An 18,334-nucleotide genomic window follows, 5' to 3' on the forward strand; every position below is an offset into this window, starting at 1 on the left:
GAACCCCCCAGGGTGACCTCCTTGCACCCCTCAGCAATCCACCACTTCTTCATATACTTACATGTGCTACACTGAGGAACAAACGTGTTTAAGTGACCCAACATGCTATTCTTTCTTTTTCGGCCTCAGTGAACCTTAGTTGTTCTGCAGACACAGAGGAGATATGAACTGAGCTCTTACAGAACCAGACACAGCCTGACAATGACTCTTGAACAGCAGACATTCAGTAATAGCTAAAATGTTACATAAGATAGTGTTTTCTTTGTAAAATTAACTATTCCCTCTCCTTTCAATTGGCAAAACAAATGTATCACATACCCAATTAATATTTTAATGTGTAAGTTGTTCCCTTAAAATCAACTTGAGACATTACTGAGCACTTGCATTGAGCTGATTCTGTTGTGCTAACATCTTGAAGTTGTTTACATCATTAATTTAAAAAGTTATTATAAGGAATTAGCAACCTAAGCCCTGGGGGCTTTACACTCATTCTGCACTGATGGAAATGACTCCACAAGGTATATTAGATGTGAGAGTCGGATTCACTACTTTAACACAGAAAACCTACCTCACTGTGGTTTAATATCTTCAGTGCTTCCTTTCCTTGAGAATCTGTTGAACAACACCCAAGCTGTTTTTTCTTAAGCTCTTCATTAATTGACTGCAGATCTTTAACCATCAAGAGAAGGTCAGTAACCTGAATAACCAAAAGAAGAACAAGCAAAACGAGTAACATCTATACTAGCAGGAAAACGAATGAAGATTTGCAAATTCTGGGAAGGAGTGTGCTATACAGAAATATAAATTATAGACACCACTACCACCTACGTGATTAATACAAGTGCATGAAATACACATTGTAGGATACTTAATGTCAAAACTTTTCTTTGGAGTTGGTATACTTCATGATGACTAAAATAGGGTATTGAATCTGAAACTTGAATCCAGATGTCTAAGGATCATAGAACCTTTGCGGCAAACCATCCGTCTTTCAGCTGATTCTGAAGCTCATGCGGTGGAATAAAGACTGAACAGCTCATAAAAGGTGGATCACAAACCACAGAGATGAGAACTTCAAATCCTTTCAGAACTACTCAACTGTACCTACACAAACCTTTTTGAGAGAGGCACAAACTATAAGTGAAGCAGAATTAATTTGTTACAAATGGTTAATAATAAAAAAGATCAATACCTTTTTCTTAAGCTCTTCAAGAGATAGATGGTCTATCTGTAGGCTTAAATGGTCTTGCTCTCCTAAACAGATACTCATATAAGATGTTTGATCTCCACAGAACGATTGTGTTTCATCTGTCGAAATAACCAAGGACAGGAATTATTTCAGGAACTCTGTTTGCAGGAGAAAACAGCATAAAATGCAAAGACAGGACTTTTTGAATAAGAACCTACTAATAAGTCTGTGGGAGGCCAGTTCAAATGTTTCATCCCCCAAAATAAGCTCTCTGGTTAATTGAACAAATTTTGTCCTCATATTTCTTTGTTCTTCTGACACGCAGACATGCCGTATTTTCTGTGGCTGCATTTTCCGTGGTTATCAGCATGAGTTGTGAACGTAATTCTGAATTATAATTTGCATATTTAGCATTACAATTAGAAATAATTTTTAGGAAGGATAAGTAAGGCATGAATAGTTATTCTGTTTTAACTATATTTTTATGAACATGAAATCATGGTCTCAAGGCAAAAAGCCGGGTTAGACAAAGTTATTGAATTTATTTTGCTTTTGGGTCAAAAGATTGCATTAATTTAATTGAAAATAGCTACTTATTAATTTCCTTTATAACTGCAGGAATGATTTGTTATGTTTCAATAAACACCTGTTCATTTACAATACAGATGACAGCTAATTCTATAAATATTAGATAGGGATAGGCATATATAAATTAGGACAAAGAAGAGACATCCAAGTCCTACTCCCAGCTCTGACACTGATCCCATGGCTGCTGTGAGGACCCAAAGCTTCAGAAATCATTGCTAATTCTGAGGGTACCCTCAGGACCCTTTGGTCTGTCCTGGGTGTTCAGCATCTCTGCACTTTTGGGGCTGGAAACTCTGAACCGGCAGCAGCTTCTCGTTCCTCACCTACCATGGCTGTCAAGGGAGTGATGCTACAACTGAAAATCTAAGTTTAAAGGGGTAAGCGAACAGCCTTTATTGTTATTTATAGATTCCCTATGGAATAAAACAGATACATCTGTACATACGCAGTAAACTATATTTAAGAATGTGCACTTATATTATTCTTTTCTATATCTAAGTATATACTAAAAACACCTCCAAAGAAGTACAACAAAAAGAGCTAGAAGGCAAGCTACATTTCAAAGCTTTACAATTTCTGAAATACAAAATAATAAAACCTCAAGAAAAGGGATGGGTTGCACATGTATATACACACCTTGGCGGTTTTTAATGTCCTTAATCTGATCTTCTAAGACCTTCTGCAGATTCCGATTAGCTAAAACGTCCTCTTCTAGTTGTTTCCGCAACATGAAAATGTTGTTTAGTTCCGTTTGCAAGCTGTTTAGACTAAAGAAAGGAAGAAAAAGAATCTGTAAGATGCAATTTGAAACATTTTGTTGTGCACCTCCACATCTTTTCAGCATCCAGGCTTCCACAAAGAGCCCATTGCACATCGGCCATGCTGGTTTTCATCACACAGTCACATCATTTGATGTATAAGAATAAATAAATCACTACAGAGAAAGATGAGACTAAGCCTTTACATACACGTCCTTTTCTTGCTGCTTTGAGCTGTGCTGCTTGTAAGTCAGTTTAAACATGACAGATATATTCTACCAGCCAACTCCTGTGTAATTCCTTTTAAAGAAAACCAAAATTACCAACTTCTGAGAAGCATGTCAGAAAAACATCATTTTTATCATACTGATGGCTCTGTGATTCCATTATAGAGCGACCACGGAACCTCTGTTCCCTTGCTACAGAACTACACTCTACAAGATTTTTTAGATTGTGTTTCATTGAAAATATGATCCAGACACAACTAACAGTTTTATTTCTCCATTCATCCAACAGTCTGTAAAAAGACCTTTTAAGGTCTAAATTGGCTCAATTATCTCAATGGGGTGTAAACATCAAAACTTAAAAATGATAATTTGTCAACGTGACTTAATTCTTTAAGTAGGTTTCTTCTAAGGTGGCCACCGAAGCTCCTCCTTTAGCATCGGTCACTGTCCCGAGAGCTCACGGTGTCAGCACCTCTGGCTCTCTCTTGCTAGATCATCCCCATACCCATCAACAACACTGACAAGACTGTGCCGATCAGTCCATAAAAAGACTTAACAGTAAAAACTGAAATTATACTAAAATGAACCAAACTTAATTTAATAACAAATAAATAACAAGGTATTACTGAACTCGTATTGTTTGTTTTCACATTGATTTCATTCAGAACCTCACTGTTTTAAGACAAAAGAAGCTGCTGTAGAATTTCCAATCCACTGCACTAAATGCAGGAGGCTCTACAGAACATACAGCACATCATACTCGTGCGAGAATAACAGCATATTGTAGAAATGCATTAATTAAAAGACAACACATATGAAAAGACTCGCAGTCTGACTTGTGACAAGTGTGCTGGTGTGTTTATTGCTTTAACCAATTCTCCCTCACTCAAGAGCATCTTTGAAAGAAGAGCTCTTAAATGCTCGGAAAAATATTGAAAATAAATACAAACCAACACATTACTATAAGCTAAGTAAGCACATTTCCTCCTTTTCATGAGTTGAAGGTTCCAAAAGAAAAAGCATTGATTCCCTGCTTGGAGAGACAAGAAATGTCATGGTCCTGACATCCGGTAGCTTATTTTGAAAAACAACCATCCAGGTTGCTTAAAATAAATAACGCCTAAAAGAAGATATGTCAGCAAGAAAACAGATGTTTGCCTAAAATCCGTGTCACTGCTGATGGCAATTACACAAATGAGGACGCTGAATTTATCTGCGGGGTTGGTTTATCAGCTCCTCAGAACTTTGGGGGTACAAGGTTTCCTTGGTGAGATTTACAGCACATCTCAGCCCCCAAAACTACGAGGAGGAGAAATGAGAAGACCTGCCCCCAACTCCCCGCTCTGCTGTTCAATCACTGCGCATCCCCTGCATGAAAACGCAGCGCTCTGTGCATCCTGTAATTCCGCATCGCGAAAACAGAACTAATGATCCTGCTCCTGATCCCGCACAATTAATTGTAAAGATCCTGTTATACTGATGATGGTAACTACAGTTATAATTTTCCTCCTTTGAAAGATCACAGAATCCCAGAATGTCAGGGTTTGGAAGGGCCCTGGAAAGCTCATCCAGTGCAATCCCCCATGGAGCAGGAACACCCAGCTGAGGTTCCACAGGAAGGGGTCCAGGCGGGTTTGAATGTCTGCAGAGAAGGAGACTCCACAGCCTCCCTGGGCAGCCTGGGCCAGGCTCTGACACCCTCACCATGAAGAAGTTTCTTCTCAAATTTAAGTGGAACCTCTTGTGTTCCAGTTTGAACCCATTACCCCTTGTCCTATCACTGGTTGTCACTGAGAAGAGCCTGGCTCCATCCTCCTGACACTCACCCTTTAGATATCTGTAAACATTAATGAGGTCACCCCTCAGTCTCCTCTTCTCCAGCTCCAGAGCCCCAGCTCCCTCAGCCTTTCCTCACACGGGAGATGCTCCACTCCCTTCAGCATCTTGGTGGCTGCGCTGGACTCTCCCCAGCAGTTCCCTGTCCTTCTGGAACTGAGGGAACTGAACAATTGCCCATTACAAAATTACCAGCACTCCAGTTAAGCTGCACCCTTTTTCACAACTTCTGACTTTTGCCCTTTGAGTTTAGATTATACACCAAAACAGAAAACGTACTTACCTATCCGATTCTTTGAAGGTCTTCACTAGCGTGGAATAAATATTCTGTTCCTTTCTCAAAGCAAGGATCAGCTTTTCGTATTCAGCTTCTTTATTTTCCTAAATTAAAACAAGAACATAGTAAGCTTACAGGGTAACTTTTAAGTTTGTGTGTCTACAACTTTGTGGGTACCTGTGTTCTGAGGAAAACGTGAAAGAAATACAAATTTGCTGAACAGGATTGCCCGCTTCCGAAGCCTAACACGGATCTGGAAACCATTCATGATACTCAAAAATGGCTATTATTGAAGAAGGTAAATGCTTTTTCACTATTTACCTACTGTGAGTTGTATATTTAAATAGTGGTTTATCGTTTTTATCTGTGTCTGAAAAGCTTTTGTTCCAATCCCAAGCACCTGCCAGGTTTATAACTCAGCAACCCAAGGACAACCTGACAGGTAAAGATTTCAGAGGAGGGAAAAGGAGGGCAGGGAAATCAGACAAACCTACCCTCCAAGCACACATTTTAGGACGTTGTCCTAACAGCCTTCTCTGTATTCTGGATAAAATTTCCTTTCTGTAAATTCTGCTCCATTTCTGAACAAAAAGGACTATACAGAGCAGACAAATAGAGGACGAACATGTCAGATACACGCTCGTTGAGGCAGTTTTCCGCACACTCAGCTGGGTCACTACGAGCTGCTTCTTTACTTGTGCAAAGCAAATAGTCTACCTGCAGTCTTGCTCACAGATATATTACAGTATATCACAGTATGTAACTATTATTAGAATAAATCCCGACTCTTATGCTGCATTCTCAGTAAGGATCCAATAAGTTCCCCAGACTTTTTTCACTTCAAAATAACCACACAGCCACTTTTCCAGCAGGAGGCAAAAAATGCAGCTATTTAAAGGAGTATTTGCGTGCACTTAGCACATAAAAATATGTAAGACATCAGCCATCTCAGAAGAGAAAATAACTGGGATATCTATAGCAAATTTACTTGTCTTAATGTCAGACGCATATTCTGCCTCTGTTTGAGAGGAACAGTTGGTCTTGTTGCTTCTCTCAGTTTCCTTCTTCAGCTGAAAACTGAAAGAAAGAACAAGAAAGTGCCAAGCTAAGGGGGAATGTGCACGGCTGCAGTACAACAAGATAGCTCTGGAGAGCAAGAACGACAGGTAATTCTATTTTCCCATATTACAATCTCAAGATTGGAAACTAAACTCTCAAGAGGTACTAAATCATTAGTGAACAGATCATTAACAAGGAAGAAATCTACACCCAGGAGTTTTAAGCAGATGTTATTACTCCGATTGCAATTCCTAAGGAAGGAATTGCAACAAAAATTCAGCTACAGTAGCATCTCGTTAATTCACACTAACGATGCGAAGACTCTGTTAATTTGAAAAATTCAGTATTCTGCAAAGTAAACAGCACAAAATCAACGACAACTGTTGTTTACTTTTAATTCTTTACACTCATACTTGCCAGTATGCTAGCAAATATGTTGAATAACATTTTGCAAGTGTAATCGGATTCCTCACATTAAGGTAATCTGCATGTCAGATCCTACTGCGGGAAGAGGAGCTTCCACCACCCAATGCTGCAGATTCTTTGAAGAAGTGACCTTGCCTTTCTCCATGTGCATCATGTTCAGCTCCCATCCTTCCTAATGGTAGCTGGATTCTAACACATTTTCAGATTCTAGTGCGATCTATTAAATTATTAAATATTACTCTATATACAAAGTGCGAAATACTGAGTTTCCAGTTTATTATCTAGCTGAGCACACAGCAATAGCTTCTGCTCACCGAGAAACACAAGAGCAAACAGAGGTGGGTGATCCAGAGTCCATCAATACAAAAATCTCACTAAAAATCCCCTGTGAAAATGCACATCTTGCAGCCCGCATTCAGGAGTCTCCTCAATGCGCTGGAACCTCAGCCTTTCAAGAATAGTCGCTAAACGCAAAATACACAGATTGCAATTGAACTTGGAAAAAAGTTTGATCACAGTGACACTGATCAATGACGTAGAAAGCAACAGGAAAAAATACATCTTTTGAGTTAATTTAGTCAGTTAACAGTCTGTTAAAAGTTTTAGTGAACTCTTCCATATGTCTGATACAAGCCTTGCAATTATTACCGAAGTCACTACAGAACTACATCCTAATTAAAAGCTCTCTCCGAAGCACTGGCAAAGTAATGTCACTCTGAAGAGTTTACGGTACACAAATCAGATGATGGTTGTCACCAATTGCTCGGGGTCTGTGGCTGCTGTACTAGCAAAGCACCGCTACACACAGAACCGGGCTCCGCTTTCCTGTGTTTCTTTTAGAATTCCCATGTTAATTTAGTTCTACATTTCAACGAGAACCTTGGTTAGCTCATGAAATCCTCCCCCTCCTTTTTTTTTCCTGCATGACAGGTGTTTCTCAATTCCAAGTGTCACAGACTACACACAAATGATTAAATTCTAAATTCAACCAGGTAGAGGTTCACAAAATCCCGAAGAAGGGTTCTTGATTTGTCAGAAACTTTCAAGAATAATAAGGATAAGAAGATAGAGCAAGATTTTTTTTGGTACATTATTATTGTCATTTCTAAATAAAGCGTACGAGTGAATTATTCCAATCAGCTCCCCAATGGTACACAAACCATAAGGCTGCTCTGTAACTTAAATAGACCATAATGCTGTGGGAGTTAATGAAACATTAAACCTCTTGACACATGGTGTGAGGGAAAATGTGTTAGAGGAGATAGCTGCAAGACATTCAGGACCATATTGCAGTGAAAGATTTATATTCCCATGAAAGGAGGCAATCTAATACATTAAAGTCTATATTTAAGTCTGAAATACTATTGCTAAGCAGCAGTGGTGGAAAACATAACTTACTTTCATTAAAGGTTTCTCATATTGTAAGCAATGAAAGTAAAAGGTTTATACCTCCGCAATAAATAACTTATTGGCAAAGTCACAAGAATATCCAGTTGTCTCACTCACTCTCTTGCTTACAAAAGCCCTTGGGATGATTTTAAACTCTCTGAAGGTCGGAGGATGAAAAATTGAGAGAAGGCCATAACCTGCACCTCATCACCGATCCATCCATCCACCAGGACCAGGATTTGATCATTTCTTCTAACATTGCAGTAAACCTTTATGGGCTACCATAACTGAAACAATCACTAATAAGATTAAAATTGTTACAGGGCACTGAGTCATATCCAAAAATGAAAATCCTGACAGCAAAAGATTTTGGTGGTGACTTTTAGAAGATGTCATCTCCACCACAGAAAACGTCACAAAGCTGACGGCTCTGAGGAACTTCGAGGTGATACGTGAGGCAAGACCAGTGGAATATACACAGATCTCCAAATATCACATCATCAGGCTACCTCCTTCAAGATAAAATTTCTGCTAATGTGGACATGGTGAGACACACCAACCACATCCATTCCCCTCACCGGGGCCATGCTCAGTGTCACAGGTAAAAACAGCAGGTTTGAAGTGTGTGAAGACGTGGATATCGACAAAAAAGATGGCTGTTTTCAGCTATAAGCTCATCTCATCAAATCAGAAACTGAACTACCACCAGGCTTATGTGTTCACAACATCAATTTCACAACGATTCAGTGACAACCAGCACACTGCAGCAATAGCACCAATTCCAGTTCTCACAACACCCATCAACTGCGATGCTCTGGTTACATCAGTAACTTCCATGTGTTGACTATAATCCCCTCAGTTGCAGCAAATTAGAGATCACAACTCTGTGCACACAGCCTTCAGTTCCCTGGCTGCACAGTCTTAACTCCCCAAATTCAGGAGTAATTACAACCAAAGTCAAATAACGTGCTGATCATCCAGGAACTGGAAAGTGCCTTGTGTCTGCAGAAGCCTCAGATGTGCCTTGCAGTGTAGCAGCTAACTACATTTCCTATGCCACCCTCAAGTACATAAGCTCCCCCTCCCAAAAAACAGACATCATGGAAAGGTTACATTACAGCAAATCCAAGATATTTTTTTTTACACTAAGTGAAATCAATTTAGAATTAAAACTCACATCACTGAGGCCCCTTACTACAGTATCAGCTGCGTACAACACAACAGAACCCAGAAACACAGATCAAGAACTGAACAAGAGCCGCTTTTCTCAATTTTGCTGCTTTTCTCAGTAATAGAATGAATCACAGAGGTCTAAAAATATATGTTAGAAATGTATTTACCTAACAAACACTCCAACAAAAAGAGCTTTGCAAGTATAGGAGTCTTGGTTGCGAGAGAAGAGCATTAATCACAAAACCAACTGAAGTTCCCAAATTATATGGAGTCCATTGCACTTCTAAATTCCTTGGCTGTAAAATACATATCATTCCGAGACTCCATAGATACCGGAGTCAGCAGTAGCGTGACTAACCTAATTATCGGTGCCCTCACACACTCTCTCTCCAGCCCATGACAGTGGCTCAAGAATCCAAAGTCTAATTAGACACTGTCACTTATCTTCCCTGGCCTGGCCAAGGCACCCAGCGGAGCTTTGGATGTTGGTTGCTTTAAAATTTATCGTTACATTAAAATAAAGCAAAAAGATATGATGAAAGAGAGAAAGTTCTGCATCTCTCAATTCAGTTTCTTCAACTTTAAAGATCAGTGGGGCTGGAAGAGCTCGGTTTCTGTTCTCTCTGGTGGGGAGGATCCAGCTGTGCGTTTGTTGAGAGTTGGTGGAGTGCTGCAAAGTCATCAAAGAGGCCGCAGCAGCCAATGAGAGCAGAGCTCGGGATGATCTGTGTCCAAAAATTTATGATTAATATGCCAAAGTGGGTTCTTACAGGAGATATCTCACATCAAGGTTGAGCCGAGAGGACAAAGGGTTGTGATTAGGTATTGTTCACAATCACGAAGTGAACCAGCAACAGAGAATAGACGGTGATTAGAAGGTGGCGCTGGGTCATTACCATGCACGGCTTCGCCCGCCGCTGTTCTCTCCTGGTTAGACACCGGTATTGGAAGTGGGGTGTACAGAGGAAAGGCAGTGTTTGATTTTCACTAAGTCTGTCTGATTTTCTGTCACTTCTGGGTCCCTTCATGAGAAAAGATACACGCATGCACTGCAGTTTGTTTTATAGAGATAGAATTTCTGCGCAGCCTTTCACAGGTTTCATCTTCCCTGCATGTATATTCATATATACATTGATATACCCTGGCAAAGAGTTATATGAGTCCTTTACTCTGAGCTTGTCGCATAACCCATGACTCAAAGTGCACTCACAGCTACCTTGTTTAATAATGGTGCCCATAACATACCAACCGTCTCATCACTAGAGTGTTCAGAATGTGACACGAGATGTAGCACTCATGTTTTCTTTGCCATTGGCTCACTTTATTTTAAATGTACTTGGGCAAATCTCATTAATGAAAATGAAATAGCTTGCAGCAATTCCGTGAAAAGGACAAAGTTTGCCCTGCTGAAGTCCAGGGTTGCAATTCTGCTAGCAATTCTGTTCCTGCCACAGGAGATGCAGCCAAGGCAGCCCTCAACCTTTACCACTTCAACCAGACCCTCCTTGTTAGTGAGGATGAGGTCCAGCAGTGCACCTCTTCTAGTCTGCTCCTCCACCCTTTGCATCATAAAGTTATCGTCAAGGGACTGGAGGAACCTCCTAGACTATGGCTGGCCGGCCAAGCAGTCCTTCCAACAAACACCAGGGAAGCTAAAATCCCCCAACACAACCAGAGCAAACGATCAGAGTTACGAAAAACTCACCTCTAACTCTCGGACTATCTTGATGATTGACTGTTGAGACTGTGCAGCACATTTTTCCTTTACTAAGCCCTCATTTTTCAGTTCAAGTTCTTCATTGGCTCTTAGAAGGTTCTTGTACTTATTCAGGAGCTCCTGCAATTCCGCATCCTTTTCTTTCACTGTTCCATCAAGTTTCTAACAAAAGAAAACAATGAGATAGTTTTACAAAATTTACTCTAGTTTTATATTGTAAAAGAGACAAACAAAATTCAGGAGAATATTCAAGGATGATCCAACATGTGTTCACAGAATCCCAGAATGTCAGGGGTTGGAAGGGACCTGGAAAGCTCATCCAGTGCAATCCCCCCATGGAGCAGGAACACCCAGCTGAGGTTCCACAGGAAGACATGGGAGGCCTCCCAGCCTTCATCAACTCTAGAGTGATGCCCCACTGATGCAAGCCCAGCTACAACCCCGTCCCTCTTTGAATCTAGTTTAAAGTTCTTTACCTAGCCCAGAAGAGATGAGCTCAACTTAAGATAATAGAAGCAAAAAACAGAAGCTTTTCCCAGCTATCCAATTATCCAGTCCTTTAAGTATTTCAAAATAAGTCTAAGCATGCACCTCGGTCTCCAGCTACAGAGTGACCTCAGCTATCACTCTTTGCAGTGTTGGTTTAATACCATCAGTAGTTTTCAGGTTTATACCTTCAGTTATAACAAAACTGTGCAGGGGTCTGTTAACATTCAGGCAGCTCCTTTCTCTTATATGGCATTTTGAATGAGCTCCAAAACACAGATAAAATATTTCAGTATCTGTACCTAGTCCTAAACTTCCAGTTTCTGCACAATGCACTGAAAATCATCAGTACTTCAGAGCTTTTAAAGTATCTTATCACAACACTGATATTCTATGTAAGTATTAATAAAGCTTTCTTCCTCCTCTGTCCACACGCTTCATAAAACCCTAACAAGAAATCTTGTTGAATGACACACACTCTATAATTATATGTCTGTTCTGCAAATACAGTGTTATAAAAAGTGAAGGATTATCATAAAAATCAACAGTAATTTCAAATATGAATGTGATTTTGTAATAATTCCTCATACAAAATCAAATGATAACTTTCCAGTTTTCATTTCAACTTAAGTCTACCCACCTGAAGCAGTAGCTCCTTCTGATTGACATTGTCTGTCAGCTGCTTGATAACTAGTTCTTGGCTCTGCAACTTCTGATTGCATTCACTCAAAAGAATATTGTAATGATGTTCAACTGCTTTTTCTTTCTCACTCATTTCACCATGTAATTTCTCTAGTTGATTTCTAAGGTCCTGCAACAAAAAAGAAACTGAATATTTAGCAAATCAACTTGAAAAAAAGTTTAAGACTAACAATCCACATTATTAGCTTAACTTTCCATTGCTTGAAATTACTCATACCACTGAATAGTCTGGAGAATGTATTTAAGTCAGTGTCTTTCTCTTGACATCTATGAACACAATTAAAGAAAGTTTTAGATGAGTGTCAGTATTGTCTTCTAAAAACCTAGGCTGTTGTTCTTTAAATGCCTTTCATACAGAATGACTGGAGTCCAAGGTTGTTGGAATATCATGCACGTAGATGTTGTTGCTGTCAAAATGAACATTCACTTCTGAGTCAATTTACTCCCTTGCTAGGAATAGGAGAAAATAGGTTACGGGTGATTCGGTTTGTCATTTGCTCTTTTTCTCATCGCACCATGAAAATTCTTGCACTAACATTGTATTACTAGTTACTTTTGCATCAAACGAAAGGTCAGAAATGCTAAAACATTTTCTTTTCACAAGAGCACAAACTTCAAATGACCGTGATTTGAAGTTGTGAACTGAACTTGATCTCGATTCTGGCTGTTAATTACTTCCTACAGCCCCACAATTAGTTGCATCTCCACATCTCAGTTCCCTGGCAGAGAAACATGCACTTCTTGTTCGTTTTGCTTCTAAATCACAAAACATTTCCTTTAAATAGGGACTTGAAAGGATCTGTTGGAATCAACATGGACTACTGCAATGTAAAAAGCAGGATTATACTCTGCAGGTCACAGACTTGATACACACCACAATATCTTTCTCCTCTGCATTCCTGCAGATCCTTCAAGTGGGTCACGTCCAGCATATTCACATAAAACAAGTGTATTCGAAGCAAAGGATCAACTGCAGCATTATGATTTTCACCGCATTGCAAAATTTATTCCTCGGCTTTCTATTTTTATACTGTTTTATATTATTGCATCACTGAGAGGCTTTAAGTGAATGCATTACTTGTTAGGTAATTACACTCCAAAGGAACACTTTTGACCCGTCCTATAACTTTAAGTGACCAACGTTCTGTGACTTCTCTCTATGAAAACCTTAAACAGCTTTCAGAAGATGACAGACATGCAGAGACAGAAAAGGTGCTGCTGCAGTAACACCACCGCACCCTATTATCTGATCTCAAGTCATCTCGGTGTACAACACTTGCCAGGTACAGACACTACGCTTCTGTCTTTAAAGCAACAAAAATATTCTGGCTACGTTGATGGAAAGAGGAGGACTGACAAGGCATACAACTGTGGAAAAAGAAAAAAAAACAGAGAGATTTGCAATTTGCAGATACTTTGCCTCTACTATTTCTGCCCCCAGAGTTCCCTAAATCCTTCCCAAAACAGGCTAGAGTGGAGGCTGAAAATTATCTTCTTTGCATGAGCTTGAATTCTGTAACACACAAAACTATCCATCACTATAGCAGGTTGCTTGAACTCATTGACCACTCAAATTGTCTGGGAGAAAATCTATTGGTTTCTATACACTGAGTTGCAAGGATAATATAGTACCTACGGCTCACGGAGCATAAACTTTGCAATTCCCTCTGCCAACCTTTTTCCCAAGAGACTTCCCTATGATTAATGATAGTTGAACTAAGAAAAATGAATGTGAAACACTATAATACAGAAGACCAGAGCAGATGCCTCCCCCTTCTTGTCAGGTGGAAAACAGGTTGGTGAATAATTAAGTCAGGAAGCTCCAAAACCTCCTTCTCAGGCTAAACTACAGGTAGGAAGACTAAATAATAAATTCTGCCTAATGAGTTATTCTGCATTTCCCTTGATCAAATATGAATACCTAGTAAACACACTCTAATTGTCTACATTTAGGTCTGGAGAGAGAATGGGTCCTTAAAGTGTTTAATCATGCAAATTTGAACAAACTCTTCTGTCAAGCGGCACTGAATCTCTGTTGTAGACGCAGAAACGTGGTGGACACTGGCAACATTAAGGATGAACTGATGTTTATTCCTCATCTATTGTACTTAAGAATATATGCCCAAAAGTTCTTGTTTCAAAGAGCTTAAAGTGATGCTGAACTACTGCTTAACAGCAGCTTCTGGGAAGTACAGAACTGGGTTTTGTTTTTAAACTTGACCTAATAAAGAGCTAACAAATTGCTCAAGGACATCTATGGCCACTGCTGCAGGAGACGCCGAATACCGGGCACAGTCTGCCATTTGGATGATCAGCTCACACGTAGCACTCTTAATTAATTTAGTTTAATTAACCTTCTTCCATTTCAGGACAGTAAAGCCCAAAGCATCTCAACAAGCTGGGTTTACAACAGGGCAGAAGGATGTTTTCTGGATCTTAAAGGTTTGGCTTTGTTTTTTTTTTAATAGCTATATGCAAAAATTCAGATTATCTCAATTACAGAATCACAGAATGTCAAGGATCAGAAGGGACCTGGAAAGCTCATCCAGTGCAATCCCCCATGGAGCAGGAACACCCAGCTGAGGTTCCACAGGAAGGTGTCCAGGCGGGTTTGAATGTCTGCAGAGAAGGAGACTCCACAACCTCCCTGGGCGGCCTGGGCCAGGCTCTGCCACCCTCACCAGGAAGAAGTTTCTTCTCAAATTTAAGCGGAACCTCTTGTGTTCCAGTTTGAACCCATTACCCCTTGTCCTATCATTGGTTGTGACCGAGAAGAGCCTGGCTCCATCTTCCTGACACTCACCCTTTAGATATTTGTAAACATGAATGAGGTCACCCCTCAGTCTCCTCTTCTCCAAGCTCCAGAACCCCAGCTCCCTCAGCCTTTCCTCACACGGGAGATGCTCCACTCCACCATCTTAGTTGCCCTGCGCTGGACTCTCTCCAGCAGTTCCCTGTCCTTCTGGAACTGAGGGGCCACAACTGGACACAATATTCCAGGTGTGGTCTCCCCAGGGCAGAGCAGAGGGGCAGGAGAACCTCTCTGACCTATTGACCACCCCCTTCTAACCCACCCCAGGTACCATTGACCTTCCTGGCCACAAGGGCCCAGTGCTGGCTCATGGTCACCCTGCTGTCCTCAGGACCCCCAGGTCCCTTTCCCCTGCACTGCTCTCTAATAGGTCACTCCCCATCTTATACCTACAGTATACGAAAAGTCAGTGAAAATTTCCCTGTGAGTGCAAAGCTAAGGCAACAGTTCATTAAAGATATTGAGGGCATTTTCTACAGTTTAGGCAAATTCTTGCTGGTTTTATTCTAATAAAATAGAAACGCTGATAAATAGATATCTCTGAGCATAAACAGAACAGAATTTTTAAGGCTGTCTCATAAAAGGTTTGCATTGGATCACTGACGTGGTTTTCTATTTGTCAAAGAGCAAAATATCACAGCATATTTCTTTGCTCTCACATATCTGCTACTTAATGGGCAACATTTCACAGGTAATGTTGCTATATCCAAATGTACGAGCAACTCTGAAATTGAAGCAGCTGTTCTGCAAGGAGCAGGAAATAGGTTAGGGATATAATTTTTCTAAGACTGCTCATCTTTTGACAAGAATGCTTTTCCCCAAGGAGCCAGTCATTTACATGAAAAACTTGGACATAATGGAGTCAAACAGGCTTCTGTAATACAAGTAACATCAAATCCCCTGGCAACTCCCCACTCAGTACTATTTTTCCCATCTTTCCTATACAGTTATATTCCAACTCCCCTGAAAGATGAAAAAAAGTTCTGAATAGAGAAGACAGTTAAATATAAACACTTTAAATCAATAAAGTATGTTCTTCGTGGCTGCTTTACTGACAGGAGCGATCTGTTCCTTCTCTCCTTAACCTCAACACCCTGAAGAAATTTCAAAGCACACCAAAGATAGAGACTTTGTGACGGCAGCCTAACCGCAGTTGACAATCAACCAAAAACGCAACTTAAATTGGGGGCAGAAGACATGGAGAAGAACTTGTTTGTTTATAGGTAAAGAGATCCCTCTACTGGTTTTAAGTGATATTGCAGGGATGGCAATTTCCACGTATACCTGCTTTATTGAAGTCCTTATTTAATAATTGAAGCAAAACATTCACTGAATAAATAGAAGCTCATTTAATCTTTTATGTAATTTAATATAGCAGGAGACTAATCCCTAACTGAAGAGGACCAGACTTTGCGTGCAAGCAGGACTCCAGGTGAGAAGACTTTATAAAAAATTCATGTTGCAAGACATACACGGTGAGAATTGTGTGTTTTATGTCAAACACCCTGCAGAAGGTGCATCCTTTTTCCAAAGGAAGAAAAGAAGAAACCTGCCCATTCAGTTTGCTGCATAAGCTGCATGTACTGGACACAAAGGTGTTTATTTAAACACCTACAGCAAGGTAAAAACCCTAAATGGAATATGAAGCAAAATAGATACAGCACATAATTTTTTATGCTAAATTGTGATTAACTAATCCTGTATTTTGGGAATTTTACAAGCAGAAGTTATTAAGTATACAATCTTTACAGAGAGCAAAAAGCCAACCTGAGTTTGGCTTAAGGTTGCAACAACTGGCTACTTATTCCTGTTCTGCATTAGAACTTAGAACAAAGTTTAAGTAGTGTAATTTAAGATAAAGTATAGACATGTAATAAGACAAATAGAGCAGAAATATAAAATGTACGTTGTTGTGCATGTTCAGATTCTCCTCTCAGAGAAACTGAAACCAACAGGAACCATTTACCACTTATAAATGATAATGTGGTTTTTCTTCTGGAACCTGACCAAGACCATCAAAATTCTATTTATTTTAGACTGCGTGCCAGAATTTTCCTTAATCTTCTTGGCCACATTCTTTTGAACACTGGCTTTGGGCAGATGCATTCACCTTTCCAAAAATCATTCAAATTAAAAAACTAATTGTTGGAAAAGAACATGCTATAAGTGCTAAATTATTTTTAAGCTTTATGAAATAAAGGAAAAAAATGATAATAACATTAATGGTTTTGTCACTTCTGCTCTTCTGTAGTTGTGCTTCATCCAGTTCCTTCTCCATTTTCTCTCTTTCTAAATTCAAATCGCTTAGCTCTTGATCGGTCCTTTTAATCCTCCTTTGTAGTTTACGATTCTCAGCATCCTTTGTAAGGTTTTCTGACCGCAGCTCTGCTAAGAGGGTCTCTTTTTCCATCAAGAGAGCTTGATAATCCTCAGCACCCTGAAATATAAAGAAGCATTCAAGTTCTAGAAGGTATTCTGTAGAGACGGGAAGTCTTTACTCCTGTTGTGTCCAAACCCACTACCCGTGCAACTTTCCAGTGCTTCACAACTGTGGTGCAAAAATACGGTGAGATGCAGTCACACAAGAGGGAAAGTGCTACCCTGAAAATGTTCTGAGCTAACGTAACACAGGTTTCGGTGACATCCAGCGCAGGATGACAGCGTCTCAGATAATTAAGAATTAGATAAAGGTTAACCTGCAAAGGAACCCATAGTGCAAATGAGATCATATAATTATTATTGGTTCCCAAAGCTCTTATTCCATAAAACTTTCTACTTTGGGGTCTATCTGACTTCAGACTAGGTCAAGCCATTACCAAGTCACAAGCATATTTTTTATATGAAATAGCAAGTCTGATCCGTGTTCTTCCCCATCACATACTGTTATAACCAGCCTCCAAGTCCACGATGGAGGTGACAGGAGTAGTGGGGCTGCCCAGCGGGATCTACTCACAGAGAACTGCCTTCAACCCAAGCTTGGAGCTAAGGAGCAGAGTAGTGAGGAGAAGGGCTTGCTCTGTCACCCACAGTACAACACGGGTTCTGTGGACAGGAGGAATGAGTTGCACACTTTTTAAATCTACAACTTCACAAAAATTATCAAGCTCTGATAAAAATGAATCAGAGTACTGTTTCTAAGTAGGACTTCCCAGGTATGAAAAAGCAAATATACGCTACAGATACACACACAGGCCAAAGTGACCTGAATAAGAAATAGGATATACTTCTCTCAATAGAGAATGTTTAAAGTTTGGCCTTAAGTGAAACAAATGGCTTTTGAAGAAATGGAGGCACTCTGTGAGAACTCAACGTTACTGCTGCATTAGACTCCGAACATCCCAACGTGCAGGAAATCAAGGAAGGGAGCCAGGAGACCTGCGTGGTTCAACAGGGAACTGCTGGGTCTGCTCAAGTGGAAGAGGAGAGTTTCTAGATCATGGAAGGAGGGGCTGGCCACTTGGGGAGAATATAAGGCTGTTGTCAGAGGGTGTAGGGAGGCAACTAGGAAAGCTAAGGCCTCCTTAGAATTAAACCTGGCAAGAGGGGTCAAGGACAACAGGAAATGCATGGCAGATAAAACTAACACCAGAGGCAATGTAGGCCCACTGATGAACGAGGTGGGTGCCCTGGTGACAGAAGATACAGAGAAGGCAGAGTTACTGAATGCCTTCTTTGTCTCTGTCTGCTCTGCTGGG

General features: G+C 40.2%; 1 protein-coding gene across 1 annotated transcript in view; it reads right to left on the bottom strand.

Annotated features, from left to right (window-relative positions):
• Nucleotides 1-18,334, bottom strand: part of CDK5RAP2 (CDK5 regulatory subunit associated protein 2) — a 72,905-nt gene that overhangs the window by 39,706 nt on the left and 14,865 nt on the right. Inside the window, 7 exon segments of the mRNA XM_071817531.1 lie at nucleotides 569-697; nucleotides 1,193-1,308; nucleotides 2,414-2,544; nucleotides 4,882-4,979; nucleotides 10,628-10,801; nucleotides 11,766-11,936; nucleotides 16,858-17,076. Of these exon segments, the coding sequence (XP_071673632.1) occupies nucleotides 569-697; nucleotides 1,193-1,308; nucleotides 2,414-2,544; nucleotides 4,882-4,979; nucleotides 10,628-10,801; nucleotides 11,766-11,936; nucleotides 16,858-17,076 (1,038 nt within the window).

This window comes from Patagioenas fasciata, chromosome 20 (assembly GCF_037038585.1).
Source record: "Patagioenas fasciata isolate bPatFas1 chromosome 20, bPatFas1.hap1, whole genome shotgun sequence".
NCBI lineage: Eukaryota > Metazoa > Chordata > Aves > Columbiformes > Columbidae > Patagioenas > Patagioenas fasciata.